At 44.5% G+C, this 16,641-nt stretch overlaps 2 protein-coding genes across 10 annotated transcripts in view; one reads left to right on the forward strand and one right to left on the reverse strand.

Moving 5' to 3' along the window:
- Positions 1 to 16,641, reverse strand: part of LOC141144997 (glyoxylate/hydroxypyruvate reductase B-like) — a 106,685-nt gene that overhangs the window by 75,052 nt on the left and 14,992 nt on the right. Inside the window, exon 2 of one of the 8 annotated variants that reach the window (XM_073631194.1) lies at positions 2,388 to 2,444. The exons of 1 other annotated variant lie outside the window; for it this stretch is intronic. The gene's annotated coding sequence lies outside the window, so the exon portion shown is untranslated. Of the gene's footprint in view, positions 1 to 1,273; positions 1,566 to 1,600; positions 1,745 to 1,868; positions 2,269 to 2,387; positions 2,506 to 16,641 lie in introns of those variants that run through there. 6 more of the 8 variants (XM_073631190.1, XM_073631196.1, XM_073631188.1 and 3 more) reach the window with 6 other exon arrangements.
- Positions 3,039 to 16,641, forward strand: part of LOC141144998 (thioredoxin-like protein 4A) — a 56,658-nt gene continuing 43,055 nt past the window's right edge. For both annotated transcript variants that reach the window (XR_012244498.1, XM_073631198.1), the window contains exons 1-3: positions 3,039 to 3,190; positions 11,557 to 11,730; positions 15,670 to 15,773. Coding sequence is in view for 1 of the 2 variants with exons in the window: in XM_073631198.1 (XP_073487299.1) it covers positions 11,578 to 11,730; positions 15,670 to 15,773 (257 nt within the window). In the remaining variant the exon portion in view is untranslated. The remainder of the gene's footprint in view (positions 3,191 to 11,556; positions 11,731 to 15,669; positions 15,774 to 16,641) is intronic.

Below are 16,641 nucleotides of genomic sequence, written 5' to 3' on the forward strand. Positions count from 1 at the left end.
GTACATAGGACGACAATAAGCCATACGCTCCATAGAGTTGGGCTTTATGGCAGAGTGGCCAGAAGAAAGCCATTACTTTCAGCAAAAAACAAAATGGCACTTTTTGAATTTGCGAAAAGGCATGTGGGAGACTCCCAAAATGTATAGAGGAAGGTTCTCTGGTCTGATGAGACTAAAATTGAACTTTTTGGCCATTAAAGAAAATGTTATGTCTGGCGCAAACCCAACACATCACATCACCCAAAGAACACCCCACAGTGAAACATGGTGGTGGCAGCATCATGCTGTGGGGATGTTTTTCAGCAGTCGGTACTGGGAAACTGGTCAGGGTTGAGGGAAAGATGGATGGTGCTAAATACAGGGATATTCTTGAGCAAAACCTGTACCACTCTGTGTGTGATTTGAGCCTAGGATGGAGGTTTAATGGTGGTTTAAGGGGAAACATCTAAATGTGTTGGAAAGCCCAGACCTCAATCCAATAGAAAATCTGTGGTCAGACTTAAAAGATTGCTGTTCACAAGCGCAAACCATCCAACATGAAGGAGCTGGAGCAGTTTTGCAAGGAAGAATGGGCAAAAATCCCAGTGGTAAGATGTGGCAAGCTCATAGAGACTTATCCAAAGTGACTTGAAGCTGTGATAGCAGCAAAAGGTGACTCTACAAAGTATTGGGGGGTGAATAGTTATGCACATTGTCTTTTTCTGTAATTCCGTCCTATTTGTTCTTTGCTTCACAATAAAAAAAAAAAAAAAAAAAAAACGTCTTCAAAGTTGTGGGCATGTTCTGTAAATTAAATGATGCAAATCCTCAAACAATCCATGTTAATTCCAGGTTGTGAGGCAACTACACATGAAAAATGCCAAGGGGGGGTGAATACTTTTACATGGCACTGTATATTTCAAATAAGGATGAGCTCAGGCGTGTTCGCAAACAACACGTGCAGAACCCACCAGGAAGTCGGCACTGCACAGTGCTAATCACGGGCAGTGAGACATTTCCCGATCTCTGCAGCCGCGCATTGGGACAATGTCTGACTGCCTGTGATTAGCGCTGTGCAGTGCCGACTTCCTGGTGGGCTCTACACGTGTTGTTTGCGAACACACCTGAGCTCATCCTTAATTGTAAAGTAACTCAGAAAATCTATTATGAAGCAGCTAGGACACAGCAGAGATATACAGCTGACATATACAGAGGCGGGTATACCTGCTGCCCAGAACTTTTTTTGATTTACAAATATAAAATCCCTCCAAGTGTTTGTCAGAAAATACTGTACCTGCCTGTCTGGGATCGGAGGATGAATGTGCAGTCACTGCCTGTGATTGTACCAGGTCAGCGCATTCCTTGGAACCCTGTTATGACACAACGTTGGGCTGCTGCCAGCCTGACCCTGCCAACCACACATCTACACTGTACAGCTCTGTGCCCGCTTTCACCTTGTCCTACTCTACTTATACAACACAATACATTCCCACAACCTGGCACAAGGGGGCACCACCACCCAGGGGGCATATATATATGATATAGCTTGTCCCCTCCTCATCTGCCCAATTTCACTGTAATATCTGTGACTAGCTCTAGAAAGGAACAAGAGGTCTGTTACCAGCTGTGTAGATGAATGGATTCTGTTCTCAGCAGGATGGTTTATGGAGCTGGGCAATTTCTATGCCTGGCCACACTGAGCATGCGCACAACCAGCCTCGCCTGTACAGTGATAGCGCTGAGCACAGAACGGCGTTCATATCTGTACACATACATAGCAGTGCTGCGTGTGTTATCCTCCCCCTCCTCCATTCTACACTAGAGGGTGAATAGCTCTGGTCAGAACACGCTTCTTCCTGTCTTTAATTCAATGGTCCCATAACACTGACCTGCAGCAAGTGAAGTCACAACCGCCTGCTTTGCATTCTAATTCAATGTTAGTGACTTAATAATTATGAACCATGACAGCCAGGGAACCGGCCTGGGGTGTTCGCCCCTCAGTTGCTTCGGGCTCACAGCAACTCCCATTCAAATCCACTAAGCGCCGCCACACTCCTCCTACATTACATTGGCGCCCTGCTACTGGTTGTCCAGGATAACGTCACCCCATAGCCTACTGCGCTCCTGAGAATACATTAGCGCTCTGCTATTGGTTGTTCAGGATAACGTCACTCTTCAGACTACATTAGCGCTCTGCTACTGATTGTACATTATGCCGTCAATCCATCCTGCTATTGCTTGTACAGGACGCCGTACTCCTCTCAGCATACATTGGCGCTCTGCTATTGGCTGTACAGGATACCATCACCCAATATGCTATTGTACTCATAACGGAATAACTTAGCGCCCCGCTATTGGTTGTACAGGATACTGTCACCCCATAGGCTACCGTACACCTCTCAGAATACCTTAGCGCTCCGCTATTGGTTGTAGCTCCGTAGGTTGATTTACGCCCCCTAGAACACCTACGCTCTGCCACTGGTTGTACAGGCCTACGTCACTCCTCAGCTACCGTAAGAAATAGCCAACTTCACAACAATGAAGTCTCTAGACGCCATCTTTAAATTGGGCAATTTTGGAAAAGGAATATTTGTTGCTCTCACAAATGTTTATTTGATTATACGTTGGTAACGATTGTTATGCATTCTGTATGATTCTAGTGCCGAGCAATTTGAAAGTTATTCTTTTAAGTTAAGATGAAGTTGGGGTATTTGCCCTTTTACAAGATGGCGACGAAGGATTCCGAATTGGAAGAGGATTCTTTTGCGACGCTGTGCGTCGTCCTGAGTTCAGTGTATTACTGGTAGCCGTTTGAAGGTAGGTAATGGCATGTTGCTTTGTGTGATGGGATTAACATGGAGTTGTACTATGTGGGAGATATAAAGGTGAAAGTTCCTCAGAGTGCTTTATATTCCTCACAGTAACTCCCATTCAAATCCACTATGCACCGCCCTACTCCTCCTACATTACATTGGCACCCTGCTACTGGTTGTCCAGGATAACGTCACCCCATAGGCTACTGCGTTCCTCTTAGAATACATTAGCGCTCTGCTATTGGTTGTATGGGATAACGTCACCCCCATAGGCTACTGCGCTCCTCTCAGACTACATAAGCGCTCTGCTATTGGTTGCATGGTGAACTTTCCAGAGGATTCTTTTGCGACGTCGAGGGGCGGCCTGGGTTCAGTGTATTACCGGGAGCCGTGTGAAGGTAGGTTATGGCATGGGGCTGTGTGTGTTGCGATTAACATGGAGTTGTATTATATGGGTGAAAGTTCCTGAGAGTGCTCTATATTTCTTCCCATATGCGCTTGTACACATCTACACCATGCAGACCCTGTGTGCCCCACACCATCGAAGGGGGATTAGGGTTCTCCTCTTACCCACTAGCAGTGCATGTTTACATGTGAGGTGTTTTAGTACACAGATCAGTGATGAGCCTATGGCAGATCACATCATCCCTAGACTGGTAATCACTGACTGTATACTCTTCTTTGTCCATTCCAATGAACCTTCTTATAGATCTAATGTTGTTGTTCCTGTGATAAGCTGATGTTGTTATACATGATACTTTGTTCATGAATATGATTGTATTTTGATTGATCAGATTGTAAAAATGACGTGGTGGATTCAGAGATGTGATTGATAGCTTATGCTTGTATCTCGGTTATTGATCAATATGCCACACATGAGAAAGTTGATTTTGATTAAATTGGCTGTTGATGATCAGAATAGATCGTTCGTTCGGAGAAGAAAACAATCAGAATATGGGATTGTACACCCCCCCCCCCCCTCCCATTATCCACCATCATACTGTAACAATAAACTAAATAGTAAACGCACGATAAAAGTTGTAGGAAAACCTTTAGGCTGTGGCCCATATATTGGGTTTGAATACATTATACTTGTAAAATAACATTTATTATTATTATTATTATTATTATTATTATTATTTATTATACAGAACCACTGCTAAAGCTTTAGTGCAGCAAAAATAAACAAAAATCAGCACAAGGGACATAACTTCTAGTCAATAGAATGTGTTCCTTGTGCTTGCAGACTATGTAGAGATCTCCAGCAGTCAGCCAGTTTAAAGTTCACTTTTCAATAAAAATAAAAAAAAAGCCCCATTTCTCCCCCCCCCTTTTTTTTTTTTTTTTTTTTTTTTTTTTTTTTTTTTTTTTTTTTAATTATTCTGTAAAGCATTGTACTAGTGATCACCAGGTCACTGGTGCCACGCAAGTCTCCTGTAGATCTTTTTGTGTGCCTGTACATCCCGTACGGCCAGGCAGATACACTGGCAGGAAGACTCAATGAACTACTCCAGAGCAATGTGGTATGTCATTGAGAACTACAAGCCGACAACCGCAATGGATATCAGGCTTGTAGTTCATTCATACGCAGAGCTGTGTGGGCGGAGAACATTTATAAGCACCTGATCTCCTGGCTGTAAATGCTGCACTGTCACTCGGGGCAAAATTTGATTTGTTCAGTAGACCTCAGGCTGCTCGAGGCAGAAGAGAAACACCTTTGTACTTAAAGGTAAGAAAAAAAAACAGCCAGTGTTTATGGGGGAATCCCTCCCATGCAGCTTTTGTGTTCTCCCAGTCAGTGGGACACAGGGAGCCGTCCCAGCCGGGACAACACACAATGATTATTGCTAGTGGCTATAGCCGCTGGCAATAATCGCATGTAAAATCTGGCAGGCTGGTTGTACCCAAGTTGATCAATCAACTTGGGTACAATCAGCCTGCCCATACATGGGTCGTATCTCGGCCGGTCCCTCCTGAACTGTCCGAGATTCCAACAGTCTGTGTCCGGCTTAACCACTTGCCAACCCCACTATAGCTGAATGGCGGCTACAGCACAGCTGGCCAGTTTTGGGAGGGCATCAAATGACGGTCCTCTCTTGATTTGCTCCTGCTTTGGCACATGGGTAGTGCACTCTGTGGTCACTGTCGTCTGGACAAAACTGATCACAGATTGGGTTAAAGAGCCAATCGGTGGCTCTTTACCATGTGATCAGCTGTGTCCAATCACAGTGGATGAAGATGTAAACACAAGCCAGTTATCTGCATTCCTTTCCTCATGCTGACAGCGTGAGAAGAGGAGAGCCGATAACCGGCTTGTGTGAAAGGAACATCTACACTGATCAGGGAACTGATGATCAGTGTCCTGATTACCAGTGCAGCCTCATCAGTGCCAGTGAAGGAGAAAAATTATCGGCTTGCAAAATTTTACAACAAACTATAAAACTTTTTTTTTTTCGACGTTTTTTGGTATTTTTTTTTTAGTTTATTTAGCAAAAGATAAAAAAAACCCAGTGGTGATTAAATACCACCAAAATAAATCTGTGTATTAAAAAATTCTAAAACTCATTTGGGTACAGTGTTGCATGACCGTGTAATTGTCATTCAAAGTGCTACAGAGCTGAAAATTGGCCTAGGCAGGAAGAGGGTAAAAATGGCCAGTAGGTAATTGGTTAAGATGATCCACATAACTTCTGTGGGATGTAACAGATATTTAATGTAAAAGATGCTGAAAGCTAAGTCCACAGGTATGAGGAATAACCAGTGGCATCATTCCCTGTGCTTTTATACACATGCACTGATGAGGTGTGCCTGCTCCAGTGTTCTTCTTCTTTTCTGCTGTCCCAAGCGCATTGCAGAAGGGTGCAGTTGAACCTCTCAGGCTGTGGATGCTTTTGTGGGTGATAAGGGGCCATTCCAAACTTCTGAAGGCCCTCCAAATCGAGCAATTATCTGAGAAGATGGTTCTCAAAGTCTCTGCGCTGATCGAAGTGGTTTTGCTGGGGCAGCCCATAGTGGGCAAAGAATTTCCCCACTAAGACCTTGGCCACTGTGGATGCACTTTTGTCTTTTGTGAGAAAAGCCTAGGTGTAGCCGGTGAAATGGTCTGTCACGGTAGGACTTTTCCCGGTGCACTCGAACACCTAAATCAGGCAAAATAAGTCAATGCACCCCAACTCCATGGTTTAGCAGGAACCAGCTGACTTCCGGTCAGTGTGTACATCAGTCTGTCAGTCTAGCAACCAGCGTTTGTCAAAGGGACATACGGGAAAACCAGCATCTGATCAGCATTCACAGCCAATGGAGAATGTCAGCTGCAAAGAAGACAACGCTGTACTCCGCTTTTTTTTTTTTTTGTTTACCATACAGGAACAATTATGAGATCATGAATTTAAAGTTTAGGATCAAGGTTCTCTAAGTATTTACATATTCTGAACAAGCAGTAAAAGCACTCTAAGGCCGGGTTCACTCTGTGTGCAGATGTGGCTCACAGCAGGGGTCCGGTGTGTCCCTGTTCTCCGTTTCAGGGACGAATCGGGCCCGAATTTTTGTCTAAATCCGAACCTGAAATGGAGTCAAAGACACGCAGGTCCCCTGTGCAATGCGCTCTGCGGCCACCCCAGGGATATGTGAACTGCCTCAATTGAGAGCCAGTCAGTCTGCTGTCATGCAAATTAAATGTGGTGAAATTCGCATCAGTGTGAACCCAGCCTTAAAGTCCTCATTCACCCCTGTATCTATAAGCATTGAGGAGGAAAAAAATTCAACGTTCACAACACAGGTATTGAAATCCTAGCTTTTATTCTATGACCGCAGATACTGGCAGTTTGCCACACTTCTAATCTAAACAACCAGCAGGTTTCAAGGGCACATTCACACCAGGTGAACTGGGCTGCACTGTCCCAATGCAAAAACAAGGCAATGTGCTTTGTTTACGGTTAAATCACTGCGATACGATGATGTGCACTGGGAAAGGGTGCAGCATGCGTTTTTTCTTTATAGCTTGTTGTGATGCAGAACACTGCATCATAGTGCAGCTGCTGCAAATAGAACTGAATGAAATGCCATTTTGTGACATTTTTAATAAATTTTTTTTTTTTTAAAAAGGTTGCATTGTGAACAGAGGTTCAGTGCATCAGCACTGCTGCCAACAGTGCACAGCAATGATTGCTTTTTAATGCAGCTGTTGCTGATGTGAACCAGCCCTAAGCTCTTATGCTGTGTACACATGACTGGACTTTTTGACCAAACTGGTCCAACGGAACAAATCCATCGGACAGTTTGAGTATGTGTGGGCTTCATCTGGACTTTTTCTGTCAATCTGTCGGACTTTAGAAATAGAATCTGTTTCAAATCTGTCCAACAGACTCGAGTCCGATTGAAAAATCTGTTCCCCTGTATGCTATTGGCTACTGGCTATGAACTTCCTTATTCTAGTCCAGTTGTACGTCATCCCGTTCGAAACGATCGGACTTTGGTGTGATCGTGTGTAGGCAAGTCCGTTTCGTTGGAACTCCGTCGGGACTCCGTCATAGTCCTTCAGAGTTCAGTCCAACGAAAAGTCCGGTCGTGTGTACGCGGCATTACGCTTCAGTTGGAATTTCTTGTTAATACATAAATAGTTGAATGCCTATAGTCTGGGCACAAGTGCACTTTGAGCAGATTGCATTTGACTTGCCTTTGAGTCATCAGCTGATGTTCATGAGCCATTAGGCATTCTTCAAATTAAAAGTCAGTAATCTTTTCCCAGAAATCATAACACATATAGAAAATAAAGTGTATGGTCCAGGCTAATATGAATATGTAAAAAAAAAAAAAAAGAGCTTGAAAGCACTTTAACCACTTGACCACTGGGCACTTAAACCCCCTTCCTAACCAGACCAATTTTCAGCTTTCGGTGCTCTCACACTTTGAATGACAATTACTCAGTCATACAATACTGTACCCATATGAAATTTTTGTCCTTTTTTTCACACAAATAGAGCTTTCTTTTGGTGGTATTTAATCACCGTTGGGTTTTTTATTTTTTGCGCTATAAAAGAAAAAAGACTGAAAATTTGGTAAAAAAATGAATTTTTCTTTGTGTCTGTTATAAAATTTAGCAAATTAGTAATTTTTCTTTGTAAATTTTGGCCAAAATTTATACTGCTACATATCTTTGGTAAAAATAAGTACAACTTGGTGTATATTATTTGGTCTTTGTGAATGTTAGAGAGTCCAAATGCTATGGTGCCAATATCTGAAAATTGATCACACCTGAAGTACTGACGGCCTATCTAATTTCTTGAGACCCTAACATGCCAGAAAAGTACAAATACCCCCCAAATGACCCCTATTTGGAAAGAAGACATTCCAAGGTATTTAGAAAGATGCATGGTGAGTTTTTTTGAAATTGTCATCTTTTCCCACAATTCTTTGCAAAATCAAGATTTTTTTTTTTCACAAAATTGTCATATTAGCAGGTTATTTCTCACACACAGCATATGCATACCACAAATTACACCCCAAAACACATTCTGCTATTACTCCCGAGTATGGCGATACCACATGTGTGAGACTTTTACACAGCGTGGCCACATACAGAGGCCCAACATGCACGGAGCACCTCCAGGCGTTCTGGAGCACCCAGGCCAATTCTTATATTTCTCTCCTACATGTAAAAATAATAATTTATTTGCTAGAAAATTACATAGAACCCCAAAACATTATATATATTTTTTTTAGCAAAGACCCTAGAGAATACAATGGCAGTTGTTGCAACTTTTTATCTCGCACCGTATTTGCGCAGCAATTTTTCGAACGCTTTTTTTTGGAAAAAAAACAGTTTTGTGCTTTAAAAAAAAATAAAACAGTAAAGTTAGCCCAATGTTTTTGCATAATGTGAAAGATGAAGTTACGCCGAGTAAATAGATACCTAACATGTCACCCTTCAAAATTGCACACTCTTGTGGAATGGTGCCAAACGTCGCTACTTAAAAATCTCCATAGGTGACGCTTTAAAATTTTTTACTGGTTACATGTTTTGAGTTACAGAGGAGGTCTAGGGCCAAAATTATTGCTCTCGCTCTAACGTTCGCAGTGATACCTCACATGTGTGGTTTGATCACCGTTTTCATATGTGGGCGGGACTTACGTATGTGTTCGCTTCTGCATGTGAGCACACGAATGTGGGCGCTTTAAACATTTTTTTTTTTTTTTTTTTATTGTTTATTTTACTTTATTTATTTTAGTTTGACACTTTTTCCCCCCCAAAAAAATTTTTGATCACTTTTATTTCTATTACAAGGAATGTAAACATCCTTGTAATAGGAATATGGCATGACAGGTCCTCTTTACAGTGACATATGGGGTCAATAAGACCCCACATCTCACCTCTAGGCTGGGAAGCCTGAAATAAAAAAAAAAAAAAAAAAACGATCTTGGCTTCGATCGTAGCGGTGAGTCGGTAGAAGCACCGGAGGGTGGCGGGAAGGGGGGGGCGTCCCCTCTCGCCTCCCGTAAGAACGATCAAGCAGTGTAACAGCCACTATGATCATTCTTATGGTGTAGGGAATCGCCGGCTGAAAAAGCTGATATCTGAATGATGCCTGTAGCTGCACCCATCATTCAGATATCCCCGCTCAAAGTCAAGGACGTTGTATGACTGTGGGCGGGAACTGGTTAAAAATTGCGGGGTATTGCAGAGTATTGCGGAGTAGTGCAGGGTATATTGCTGGGTATAATGCAGAGTATTGCGGGGTATAATGCAGAGTATTGCGGGGTATTTATGCAGAGTATTGCGGGGTATTTATGCAGAGTATTGCGGGGTATTTATGCAGAGTATTGCGGGGTATTTATGCAGAGTATTGCGGGGTATTTATGCAGAGTATTGCGGGGTATTTATGCAGAGTATTGCGGGGTATTTATGCAGAGTATTGCGGGGTATTTATGCAGAGTATTGCGGGGTATTTATGCAGAGTATTGCGGGGTATTTATGCAGAGTATTGCGGGGTATTTATGCAGAGTATTGCGGGGTATTTATGCAGAGTATTGCGGGGTATTTATGCAGAGTATTGCGGGGTATTTATGCAGAGTATTGCGGGGTATTTATGCAGAGTATTGCGGGGATGGCTGGATGTGACTGCAATTGTCACTGAGCACCGCTGTGAGCACTACACATACAGCCCACAGCGGTGCTGCCATCCGATCCCTCCCCCTCTCCCCTCACATTGTACCGATCGGTACAGAGAGGGGAGGGAGGAACCGGCGTCATGACATGACGCCGGTCTGTTGACATGTGATCGCTCCGTCATTTGACGGAGCGATCACATGGTAAACGGCCGCGATTAGCGGCCGTTTACCGTGATCCGTGATGCGCCGGGTCCTATGGACCCGGCGGTCACGGAAGTTCTCGGGTGCGCGCCCCAGGGGGCGCGCGAGAGCAGTATTCTGGGAGGACGTCCCAGGGACGTCCACCCAGAACTAGCCGACCGCGCTGTAGACGTCTTTCGACTATGGCCCGGTCGGCAAGTGGTTAATAACTAAATTGCACTTTTTTTTTTTTTTTTTTTTTTTTCTTTATGTAATGCAAAATTACTGGGGATGCACCGAAATTTCGGCCGCCGACACATATCAGCTGAAAATGGCCCTTTCTGCAAAAAGCCGTAAGAATTTTTGCCGATACCGAATGGGGTGGGGCCTGGGCAGGGGCGGGCTCTGCCCCTGGTGCCGCCTATCAGGGGGGCCGCTGCCTGTTTGATTACAGCACTGGGAACATCACAGCTTTCATTTCAATAGCTGTGTTCCCTGCTGCGTGCCATCACATACAGCCCCTCCCCCTTGTCCGGGCACTTTGATAGACAGATCACCCTTCCAAATGTAAGCTGTGGTGTTCCCGGTGCTGTAATCAAACAGGCAGCGGCAGCTCTCCTCCCTTTACTGGCTGCACTACTGGGGACACTGGCTGCACTACTGGGGACACTGGCTGCACTACTGGGGACACTGGCTGCACTACTGGGGACACTGGCTGCACTACTGGGGACACTGGCTGCACTACTGGGGACACTGGCTGGCTGCATCTGATGGGCACTGGTGAGGCTGCAATGATCTCTTGTATCATGTCCGCAGTCTCTGACCATCTCCTGTACCTAGTCCCCAGTCGCTGGCCATCTCCTGTATAAAAATATTTTTAAAAACCGTCACTTTCGGTATCAGTGTTTCGGTTTTTGGGATCAAGGAAGATTTATTTTCTGTATCGGTTTCGGCACCAAAAAACCCATTCGGTGCATCCCTAAAAATTACCAATTGATCCTGCCAGTAAAAGTCACTTCCTTTTTTATGGTGACAGTACAGTGTGTAGACTTTTTTTACATTTTAGAAAGCGTTATCGCACTTTGCTGAGTGCTTCCGTCATAGGGCTATGGACCTGCGTTTACAGCATGATGATGCAGCTTTTATCTTTAGTGGTATATCATTGCTATCCTGAAGGAAGAGGCTGGTCCTACCCCCCCCCCCAAGGCTAAGTCATGCCTAGCCCCACCTTCCTCCTACAATTTCTTCAGCTGTGATTTTATACTGTAGGCACGGGTTTCAGTTACCACTCTGGAGGAGGGCATCACTGGAAGTACTGATTTAGGTCTCCACCCACAGCACTTCCCATTGAGACCAGAAAGAAGATTGTGGCAGCTGTGTGACCCCCTACTAAATAAAAATAAATTGTAAATGTCTATACGCATCTAACGTTTGCTGCTCTTACTTATTGAAAGATTTCAATTGTCTCTCTTTATAGGACTAAAGATAATCTGTCAAAATGTCGTACATGCTACCTCATTTGCATAATGGCTGGCAGGTTGACCAGGCCATCCTTTCTGAGGAAGATCGTGTGCTAGTAATTCGCTTTGGGCATGACTGGGATCCAACATGTATGAAAATGGATGAAGTTTTGTATAGCATAGCTGAGAAGGTAAGCATTAAGGGCTAAGTGTTACTAAACCCAGGACCCTGCATTCACTATATCTGGTCTCCCACAGTACGCAGAACATGGAAATGCAATTATTTTTGTAAATATAAACTGCTAAATACCTTTTCTCATGTTTATAGAAGTATATAAAAATGTATAAAAAATGATGCACTATATGTATAAAGTTGATCAATCAACTTGGGTACAACCAGCCTGCCGGATTTTGCTTGCAATTATTGCTAGTGGTTGCTATAGCCGCTAGCAGTAATCACTGTCTTCCCTTGGCGGGGACGGCTTCCCACAGACAATTGCGTGGAAGGAGGGATTCACCTGTTAGCACTGTCTGTGTTGGGGGGGGGGGGTGTTGATTGTGCAAATTTCTATCTTGAAACCCGTGGTTGAATCTGTGTGGGGGGAATTTCTATTTTCTCATTTCAAGTTGAACTCCAAGAGTGGAAACTTTCTTTGAAATCTATTCCTCAATAACCAAATGCTTTTGTAAACCTTGTTTATTGCATTATAAAAGTTGTGGTTAATATCACTGTACATGAGCAGAGCTGTGGGAGGGACCCAGCAGGTCCACCCACTACAGGCTGTTTGCAGAAATGTACAGGAAGGGGGTGGATACAAGACCATACCCCCTACATACAGAGAGCACAGCAGTGACCAGTCTTTATTACAGGAAGCTATGCATAGAGGTAAAGTTTAATACTGAATTACTGCACAGATCTGAAAAAAATCCACAAAGCACACCCAGATGATTCAAAGTAGAATACACATGCATCTTCTAGACATTGTTTGCTATTCCAGTAGTTGATGATAATATTATACAGGTAGATGGCAATAAAAACTTGACAGGGGGTCTAACCCTTCCACACTCCATCCAAAACTGAGAAAACTGTTTTGCCTGGTGGTACATTTTAAAGTGTTTGTAACCTTAAAAAAAAAAAAAAAAAATATCCTGTTTCCTTAAAGCAGATTAAACGGCACAGCACATTTAATCTGCCCCTCTCTAAACTGTAAAAAACCTGACTGGTCCTGCCAGCTCCTTTGTCCCCTTTTGTGAGCTGACCACGGTAATCATGGCTGCTGAGCCCTGACTTCCGTGGTCAGCTTGTATGCCACTGTCATCCGCAGCTCTCCTCTCTCCCCTTCATCCCCTCCCTCCCTGTCAGCTCCCATACCTGTGTCTCCTGCTGCTATTATTAAAAACGAAAAGATTACAAATTGTTACGTGACTCCCAGCCGGTCTCCTACTCCGATCCAAGGCTACTGCGGGAAGGGCTGAGTGGCCACGTGACCTCCCCAGCTGATGTCAGAGGGAGATCTCTGCCCCTCCCGCAGTAGTGCTGGATCGGTGTAGCAGACCGGCCAGGAGTCCCGTGACTGGCCTGAAGATGTAAAACGGTATTTACAAGCTTTGTTTTAGAAAAACGTTTACCCTGTGTGTTATGCCTTGTTATAATAGCGGGGCTGGCAGTGAAATTCATTTTTGTGGTGACAGCCACTTTAACTAGGAGGCGCACAAATCGCTTTCCAGTGCTGATTACTTTGGCAATGGCAGCATGAACTTGGGCTTGGTTCACATGTTGTATATGCGATTTGACCTGTCAAATCTCATGACCAGTTTCACCGGTGTGAAAGTGGGCTAAAAAGAGCATTTTCTACATTTGTAGTATTCTACAGCACCTTGGTCTTAATTATGATGGCTGTCCCAGGCATATGCTCTGAGATGGCTACCATTCTTTATCCTGTTCCCGACCGGCGCACGCCGCTGTACGTCGGACGAATGGCACGGTTGGGCAAATGGGTGTACCCGTACGTCCCTTTGAATTTGCCGCCATGCCATTTGCGTGTGCGCCGGCCGGGAGCTCCATGAGTCGGGTCACGGGTCCCGCGGACTCGATTGCTGCGGGGATACCTACGATTGCCTCACGGAGAGGACGAACGGGGAGATGCTAAAGTAAACGGGCATCTCCCTGTTCTACCTAGTGACAGTGTCACTGATCTCTGCTCCCTGTGATTGGGAGCAGAGATCAGTGATGTGTCACATGTAGCCACGCCCCCCCCACAGTTAGTAACACATCCCTAGGACATACTTAACCCCTCCCCTAGCCCCCTAGTGGTTAACCCCTTCACTGCCAGTGTCATTTACACAGGAATCAGTGCATTTGTATAGCACTGATTGCTGTATAAATGACACTGGTCCCAAAAAAATGGCAAAATTGTCTGTGTCTGCCATAATGTCGCAGTCACGATAAAAATTGCTGATCGCCGCCATTACTAGTGGGGAAAAAAAAATTAATAATAAAAATGCCATAAAACTATTATATAATTTTTTTTTTTTGCATTGACTTCTATACAGAAGTTGTTTTGCAAGCTGCGTTGAAGTCGTGTACGAGGCGGCTTCAGAGTTGGTCAACTTTGAAGCCACCCCTGTGTGAACTGGCTCTTAGGCCCCTTTAACTACTTAGGGATCAGGCCTATTTTTTTTTTTTTTCAAACTTGTTGTTTACGGGCCCTTTCACACTGGGGCGGTTTGCAGTTGCTATTGTGCTAATAGCGCCTGCAAACTGACCCGAAACAGCTGCTGCTGTCTCTCCAGTGTGAAAGCCATAGGGGCTTTCACACCGGAGCGGTGCGCTAGCAGGACGGTAAAAAAAAAGTCCTGCTAGCAGCATCTTAGGAGCGGAGTATACACCGCTCCTGCCCATTGACATCAATGGGACAGCGTGGCTATACTGCCTCTGTAGAGGTGCTTTGCGGTGGTTTTTAACCCTTTCTCGGCCACTAGCGGGGGGGGGGGGGGGTTAAAATTGCCCCGCTAGTGGCCAAATACCGACGGTAAAGCACTGCTTACAATAGCGGCGCTTTACTGCCGACCCCGCCCAAGTGTGAAAAGGGCCTACAAGTTACTTTTTTTTTTTTTTTTTTTTCTTCTCTATATTGTGTAAGATAACGTTACGCTGAGTAAATTGATACCCAACATGTCATGCTTCAAAATTGCGCCCGCTCGTGGAATTGTGGCAAACTGTGACACCCCCCCTAAAAATCTCCTTAGGCAAAATAAAAAAAAGTCTACAGGTTACCAGTTTTGAGTTAGAGGAGGTCTTGGGCTAGAATTATTGCTCTCGCTCTAACGATTGTGGCGATACCTCACATATGGTTTCAACACCGTTTATATGCGCGACTTGCGTAATGTGTTCGCTTCTGCGCCTGAGCTCGGCGGGATGGGGCGCTTCACTTTTTTTTTTTTTTTTTTTTTTCCTTTTAAGACCATTGGGTGGAAGTGACGTTTGACGTTGCTTCCGCCATCCAATGGCATGGAGCCGAGTGGGGGCCATCTTTTCCTTACTCGACTCCATGCCTCAGAGGGGAAAGGACCCGGTGGTCTCCGCTGCCTACCAGAGCCGTCGGTCGAGGCGGAGACCACTAGGGGGCACCTCTCCAGCCACCGATTAAAAGTGATCTTGCGGCAAATCCGCCACAGAGACCACTATCTGCTGCCATAACCCCCGATATTCAATGCCAAACAGCTGCCATATAATGACGGTGTGTGGTCCGTAAGTTGTTAACACTTGTGAATGGGACCGTTTGCAATTAGATAGGAGACCCAGTAGGGGTTCCCTGCACTCAGTTGCAGACAGGAAACCTCTTTAAAAACAATTGGAGGCTGACCGCTCTCACAGCTATACGCAGCCACTAGCATGTAAAGGCTCATGAAGTGATTACCTGTGAATGATAGGCCCCATTCACACGCATCCAGGGCCAATGTCTGCATCTGAGGTCTGTAGTTTAATTTACAGTCGACATAGTAGGATGGCTGAGATGATCAAAATGGAAGTATAATTTTTACAAATGTAGAAAAGTTAACCTTGCTTGTTGTACATTCTTATTGAGATATATATTTATAATTTTTTTTTTTTTTTTTTTTCTCTCCAGGTAAAAAACTTTACTGTGATTTATCTTGTGGATATAACGGAAGTACCTGATTTTAACAAGATGTACGAGTTGTATGATCCATGTACAGTCATGTTCTTCTTCAGGTTGGTATTTCATAATTGCCTGTATTTTGAATTGTTAATTGCGTGGAGTGGAGACAACTTTAAAGCAGAGTTCCAGGCCTTTTAAACCTAGGTAAATTGACAAAAAAAGAAGAAATGCCAATGCACTGGATGGCACAAAGTTTTATATAATGTGGATGAAACTCTGCTTTAAAGAGGAGGGCCAGTCAAAAAAAATTAAAAGTCAGCAGCTACAAATACTGCAGCTGCTGACTTTTTTTTAATTGGACACTTGCCTGTCCCAGGGTCCAGCGATGCGGGGGATCGAAGCCCCGCTCGTCTCCCCCTCCGTTCAGTGGCGCCGGCATTGCAACTGTGGGCGCCGGGCTGTGGCTTCACAGCCTGGCACCCACTGCGCATGCGCGCGCGGCGCAGCGCACCGTGATTGGCCGCTCAGTCACCTAGGACCTGTAATGAGTCCCAGATGATTGACGGGAGGGAGCAGAGCTGAGCCCTTCCAGTGCCGAGGGGGAAGTGATGTCACCAGCCCAGGCACTGGAAGAGGCAGACTACGAGGGACCCCCTAGCAACAGGCATTTAGAGGTAAGTAAAAAAAAAAAATCCAAATGTGTTTTTTTTTTTTTTTTTTTTTTTTTTTTTTTTTTCGGGTGGAACACCACTTTAAGACAACAAAGTTATACTGGCTAGATTACCAGGTGCAATAAATGGATAAAAAGGTCAAAGAAAACTAATGTAGCTACCACACTTAGAGATCTGTAAGCTACATAAAATTGTTTTCATGGCTTAAAACCACTTTAACTTAATCAATTCCAGCTGGCCCCTTAAAGGGCTCGGGGGGGGGGGGGGGGGGAGACTGTTTTGTGCTTAAAAAAAAAAAAAAAAAAAAGTT

Source organism: Aquarana catesbeiana, linkage group LG05, assembly GCF_042186555.1.
Source record: "Aquarana catesbeiana isolate 2022-GZ linkage group LG05, ASM4218655v1, whole genome shotgun sequence".
In the NCBI taxonomy this organism is placed as follows: Eukaryota; Metazoa; Chordata; class Amphibia; order Anura; family Ranidae; genus Aquarana; species Aquarana catesbeiana.